At 53.2% G+C, this 6,506-nt stretch overlaps 2 protein-coding genes across 2 annotated transcripts; both read left to right on the plus strand.

The window, feature by feature from the left end:
* The first annotated feature begins 1,033 nt into the window (after nt 1-1,033).
* On the plus strand, nt 1,034-1,978 carry LOC142004543 (olfactory receptor 10S1-like). The gene has a single exon (XM_074982187.1). The coding sequence runs from the start codon at nt 1,034-1,036 to the stop codon at nt 1,976-1,978; it is 945 nt and encodes a 314-aa protein (XP_074838288.1).
* A 3,592-nt stretch (nt 1,979-5,570) lies between these two features.
* LOC142004545 (olfactory receptor 10G6-like) lies at nt 5,571-6,506 on the plus strand. Its single transcript, XM_074982188.1, has one exon. The coding sequence runs from the start codon at nt 5,571-5,573 to the stop codon at nt 6,504-6,506; it is 936 nt and encodes a 311-aa protein (XP_074838289.1).

Here is a 6,506-nt window from a genome sequence, read left to right on the forward strand (position 1 = left end):
GCGGCAGCAGCAGCAGCAGCCAGAAGCCCTGGGCTAAGGGCTGCTGCCCACGGTGACCATAGAGCCCCGCAGGGGCTGGAGAGAGAGCATCTCTCAACCCCCCAGCTGATGGCCGCCATGGAGGACCCGGCAATTTCGACGTTGCGGGACGTGGATCGTCTACACGGTCCCTACTTCAACGTTGAACGTCGAAGTAGGGCGCTATTCCGATCCCCTCATGAGGTTAGCGACTTCGACGTCTCGCCGCCTAACGTCGAAGTTAACTTCGAAATAGCGCCCCGACGCATGTAGCCGTGACGGGCGCTATTTCGAAGTTAGTGCCGCTACTTCGAAGTAGCGTGCACGTGTAGACACAGCTATGGAGGGAAATCCATTGTTCTCCCTGTGTGGCAGCACCTCCGAGATGAAGCCTTGTCATCTGAGCAGGTCACCTGTCCAAGTCCTTTTTCGGCAATGTGTCATTGCCTTTCTACTCGGTTACACCTTCCCAGTCAAATTCCTCCCATGGTGAGTGGAATCAGATCAGGCCCTTTCTCAAATCCAGGGTCAGTTGACTAGGAACCCTTTCACTCACACGAGGTTGTCACATCTCCTGTTGAGGTCCCCCAGAAACTAAAAACAGCAAACCCAAGTTCAGAGCCACTACTTAGAACTTGAACTACAAAACCTGGTACATGCACATCAGCAGTGAAAACCAAACCAGCGAAGCAGAATCTCCCCACAGGTGCCTCACTCATCCAACCATGCACACGCTTTGGTGCAAACACACAAAACATTGGTTGCGTTAAAGTTTTGATTGCTCCTCTCAGAATCCAGTGACGTCACAGGCCTCAGATCACAGCTCTGCAGATGGCATCTAGCTAGGTACTAGGTGGGCTTTGGATGGTGATGAGCAGGGGGCGGGGGGCAGATGTGACACCAGAGAATGAAAGGACCCATAGGCATGGCTGGGGGAGAGAAACTAGAGATAACTTCAGCCCTTCTGCTCTGAATCACTCTGTTCTACCTATTGTTCTGCACAGAGGGGAAGGTGATGGAGTCGGGAAACCAAACATCGGTGACAGAATTCGTCCTGGAGGGACTTCCGAACACCAGAGAGCTGCCTTCCCTCTTCTTCCTCATCTTCCTCCTCATCTACCTCCTCACCTTGCTGGGTAACGGTCTCACACTGCTGACTGTGTTCTACAACCCCCAACTCCACAACCTGCCCATGTACTGCTTCCTGGGTCACCTCTCTGTCCTCGATGCCTGCCTCTCCTCCGTCACTGTGCCCAAGATCATGGCTGGCTTGCTGGGGCCTGAGGGCAGAGCTATTTCCTTTCACAGCTGTGTGGTTCAGCTCTACACCTTCCATTTCCTGGGGAGCACCGAGTGCTTCCTCTACACAGTGATGGCTTACGACCGCTTCCTGGCCATCTGCCACCCCCTGCGCTACAGCACTATGATGAGCAGAAGGATCTGCTTGGGGCTTGCAACCAGCACCTGGCTCACCGGCTCAGTCCATGCCACGATCCACACCACCCTGACCTTCCGCCTGCCCTACTGCGGCCCCAACCCTGTGGAGTACTTCTTCTGCGACATCCCCCCTGTGCTGAAGCTGGCTTGTGCCAACACGGCTGCCAACCAAGTCATCATCCTGGCCACCATTGGGGCAGTGGCAGCTGTCTGCTTCCTGCTGATCTGCATTTCCTACGCCTACATAGTCGCTGCCATCCTGAAGATCTGCACATCTGAGGGAAAGCGACAGGCCTTCTCTACCTGCAGCTCCCACCTCACCCTGGTGCTGTTGTATTATGGTCCCCCAGTCTTCATATACCTTCATCCCTTTTCTAGCAAAGCGTCGGATGGGGCTGTGGCCATATTCTTTACTGCAGTCACCCCTCTCCTGAACCCTTTTATATACACGCTGAAGAACAAGGAGATGATTAAGGGCATTAGGAAACTGGCTTGCGGACAAGGACTTTGTTGGCATGCGTGAGACAGTGGAAAATCCTGGGACTTTCAAAGAGACCTCAGGGTGGAAGATGCCCATCTCCCAGGGGTGCAGGGTTCTCTTAGACCCCTGTAAGAACCCAGTCCAAATTTATAATCTATCTGGCTACAGAGCCTCCTTGGTAGGCAGTCTTCCTGAGTGTCAGAGGGGTAAAGCTGTGTTAGTCTGAATCCACAAAAGAAATAGGAAGTCCTGTGACATCTTATAGACTAGCAGAAAAACGAGTGTATAAACTTGTGTGGATAAAGACTCACTTCAGTATGCATCTGACAACATGAGTCTTTGCCTATGAAAGATTATGCTCCCATTTTTCTGTTAGTCTGTAAGTTGCTGTAGGACTCTTGTTGGTCTTCAGTGTTATTTTCTGAGGCTAACAAGGGTTCACTAGTCAGCACCTGGGTTATTATTCACACTCTGGGCTCCCTGGGGCTAGTGTTTCAGGGTGACAAAGTCAAGGAGGACGTTTCTCCAAAACTCTCCTGATGGTGGGCTTGGTTGATTTCACCCATAACATCAGTATGACCTGTGAGGATCAAAACACCCAATACAATCACAGTGTATGGTGCAATGACCCTCCAGCTATTTTGCATTGCCATGATGCTGGGTTCCCCCTTCCCTAGTGTGAGCCTCTGTGTGTGTGGCTGCATGGGGCCTTGCTCCTTTCCTCCGGACTGCATGTGTGTCTATGTACGTGTGTGGCTGGGCTTCCCCACTTCCCTCAGGGATGTAGGTAGGCTGGGCTCCTCCCTTCCCTCTTGAGGTGTCCACATGGAAACCTGCTTTTAAAAATACCCCGCTAGTAACTGATGGGTATGGGGTGTGGACCCACGGTGGCATCTGAACAAGCATGCACGACCTCGGGATTGGTGCACGAGACAAAACTCAGTCTATGTATGCATGAAAAACCTTAGAGAACAGTATCACAGCCCCCTTCTTTCTGCCTTCCACCGCTCCCCCAACCCCTCCCTCTGTCCTGAACAAGGTCAGAATTCATTGAAATGATGTGTATTAGCTACACTCAAAGACTTTAAATAGGATTAAGGGTCTCTCTCTCCTCCTCTCTCATACTCATACACATACACATACGGCTTTTCATGAGTGGAAATTTCTGGTTTGGAAGGGGCTGATAAACAACCTGTTACTCCAGAGAAGTCCATAAAGAACTGCCCTCTCCCAAAGGGACTGCCATCTCCTGTTCCTTTCAGTCAGACTCAGGAAGTTACTTTTCTCATCTGTGGCCCTCTAACTCCCATTGTTCTCAGCAGAAATGAAGCCACAGGCCACCTGCAATAGCCTGAAAGTGGCGGCTGCTGGTTTCACTCTTGCTGCCACAAGGGGCAGGCTTGACCATTTGGAAAAAGGACAGCTCCTCGTGGTGAACTCTATGGTCATACTCTGCTTCACGACTAAATCGGCTATTTTGAAGGCTGGAAATTCTTTCTGAGATTCCCTAAAGGAGATTTGATATCCTGGCAGCAAAACCTCAAGTTATGAACGATAACAGCAAAAATACCAATCACATTATATTGTTCCTACAAAAGCAACTCAGAGGACAGGAAAAGGAAACTTTGGTTGTGGGGGAACAGAGAAGGAGTGAAAAGGTGTGCAAGAAGAAACTGGTGTGTGTGTGTGTGTGTGTGTGTGTAGAAGACTGTGAAGTGCAATAGTGCGCATGGTGCAATGGAACGTGTGGTGCAGGAGGGTAGGAAGTGGTGTGCGTGTGCGTGTGCGAGAACTTGCCGTGCAGGCGGGAAGGGAAAAAGATGTATTCGTGCCCAGCAGGGAAGGGGAACAGGTATACAGTGAGGCTGGGAAGTGGTGCGTGTAGTCGGAAAGGGGATACTGCTGTGGGGTGTGGGAAGTTCCCTGTAACACCGACTCTCAGCCCCACTCCCGGCAGCACAGCCCGCTATGGCAGTGCACTGGAAATGGGTTGGGTTCAGCACCACCGCTACTGGACAGCTCCTTCCCCGGCGTCCCCCTCCTCCACCGCCCTGCAGCACAGCGCCCCCTAGTGCCACGCTGGACCGTTGGGATCGGAACTGGGTGTGAGGGGAGAGCGCCCGACGCAACCCAAACCCCACTGCTTGTAGTCCCACTCTTTTAAACCCCCCCGTTTCCTTTAAACGCTCAGTCAGTGCCCTCAATTTGACCATGACTAATAAGGACCATTGGGATTTGCCAATAGGGGACCTCATTAGTCACTAACAATAAATCAGATGCCAACAGCTTAATATCAGCACAAAAGAGAGTGGCTCGGGGCAGGGGAGACAGAACAACATGAGCAGGGAGAGGCGACAGCCCAGAGACGTGCAGCCACGATAGAAGTAGCAGAAGCAAGAAAGGACGCACTCGAGCTGAACTAAAAAACCAAACAAAGTTGAGTAATGATGCATTTAAATAGAGAAACTGCTGGAGAATACCAGCATTTGGACCCGCTTAGCTCAACTTTCGAGCATGAGGGGCAGGCGCACGAGCCCTGTGACAGGAATTTGCTGGATGGTCTCCGATAGGGGACATCGATCCGAGCCCCTGCCTGGTTGGAGCTAGCAACCCGTCAGAGCCAACGCCACCTCCTCAAATGTTTCATCAGGAGGGTTTGATGGAGGTCTCAGAACAAGGAAGAGAGCAAGTGGGAGACCGTTGATGTGCCAGTCACAGCACTGCAGCTTGGATGCAAAGCAGGTAAATGTACCCAGAAGGGCAGCTAAGGGACTGGTGTATCACCCAAGTCAGGCTCTCTCTGCTGCTCTTCCTCGCCATGGGGCCAGGTCCCACACAAGCAGAAAGTCCCACAACCAATGGCCAGTGAGTCCTTTACACCCTGGAACAGCCACTTCCTACTTCATGGGGGCCCAAGTGGGCAGCCCAGAAGGGAGCAAAACTTTTCTAGTGAGCAGCACCAGCACTGACTTCCAGACTGAAAGTTTCTTCCTATCCCAGTTCACTGTCAGTTGAGTCCGACTCATCCACTCCTTGGTGCCCCAAGGCTGAAATTTAACCTGCACCATGGGGCTAGCATGGGGACTGGCCAGAAAAGTCATTGGGAGGGGTCTTTAGAAGGATTTCCCCTTGTCACATTGGGGCTGCAGGAGGTTGGAGTCTGGGGAGAGGGCACTAGGAGTGAGGACTCCTGGGTTCTAGAGCTAGCGTCCTTGCTCTAAGAAGGAGATATGGTCTAGAGGGTTAGATGGGGGCTGAGGTGGGGCTTCAGTTATTTTCCTCAGCTCTGTGAGGTGAGTGACATGTGGGATAGGGGCTAGGGAGAGAGAGGCAGGATTCCTGGGTTGTACTTCCAGCTCTGGGAGGTAAGTGGGGTCCCAGTGGTTAGAGCAGGGACAGTCGGGTGGCTGGTTAACAGGACTCCTGAATTCAGCTCCCGGTTCTTAGACTGGAGCAGGGTCTAGTGGGTAGAGCAGAGGGCAGCAGAGGCCGGGAGTCAGGACTTCTGGTCTTGATTCTTCCCCTGCACGTGGGTGAGTTCTATCCCAAACACCCCAGCAAATGTCATTCATGGTGTCTCTGCTCATTCATCCCTGACCTCTCGGTTTCACCTGCAGACATACAAACAGATAGAATGGAGTGCGGGAACCGGTCCCAACTATCTCATTTTATCCTGGTGGGGCTCCCGTACCCCCCAGCACTGCGGGTGCCCTTGTTCTTTTTCTTCCTCCTCATCTACCTGTTGACGCTCTGTGGGAACCTGCTCATCCTGCTGGCTGTGGTCCTAGATCGCCGGCTGCAGAAGCCCATGTACTGGTTCCTCTGCCACTTGTCCTTCATAGACATGGCGGTCTCCTCCGTGGTGGTGCCCAAGGTGGTGGCCACATTTCTGCCAGGCGGTGGGGACGTCTCCTTCCAGGGCTGTGCAGCTCAGCTCTTCTTCTTCCACTTCCTGGGCTGCACCGAGTGCTTCCTCTACACGGTCATGGCCTACGACCGCTTCCTGGCCATCTGCAAGCCCCTGCGCTACGGCGTCATTATGAACCGCACAGCCTGCCTGTGCCTGGCCGCGGGGACCTGGCTAGGGGGCTCCATACACTCCACCATACAGACCTTCCTCACCTTTCATCTGACTTATGGCCGGGGCACCCGGGTAGGCTACATCTTCTGCGATATCCCAGCCATGCTCAAGCTGGCGTGTGGGGACACGGCCTTCAACGAGCAGGTGACATTTGTTGACATCGGGTTCCTGGCCATCACTTGCTTCCTGCTGATCCTCACATCCTACGTCTACATCATCTCAGCCATCTTGAGGATCCGCTCCGCCGAGGGCAGGCGCCGGGCCTTCTCCACCTGCGCAGCTCACGTCACTGTGGTGGTGACCTACTACGTGCCCTTGGTCTTCATCTATCTGAGGCCAGGGTCCCAGCATCCCCTCGATAGCGTGGTGGCTGTTTTCTACACCACAGTGACCCCGTTTCTGAACCCCCTCATCTACACACTGAGGAACCAGGAGATGAAAAGTGCCCTGACGAAGCTGGCAGGGAAGCAGGAAGCTGCTCGGACCTGA

This window comes from Carettochelys insculpta, chromosome 32 (assembly GCF_033958435.1).
Source record: "Carettochelys insculpta isolate YL-2023 chromosome 32, ASM3395843v1, whole genome shotgun sequence".
NCBI lineage: Eukaryota > Metazoa > Chordata > Testudines > Carettochelyidae > Carettochelys > Carettochelys insculpta.

Coding starts and splice junctions, on each gene's coding strand:
- LOC142004543 (XM_074982187.1), top strand. CDS start 1,034: ATGGAGTCGGGAAACCAAACATCGGTGACAGAATTCGTCCTGGAGGGA.
- LOC142004545 (XM_074982188.1), top strand. CDS start 5,571: ATGGAGTGCGGGAACCGGTCCCAACTATCTCATTTTATCCTGGTGGGG.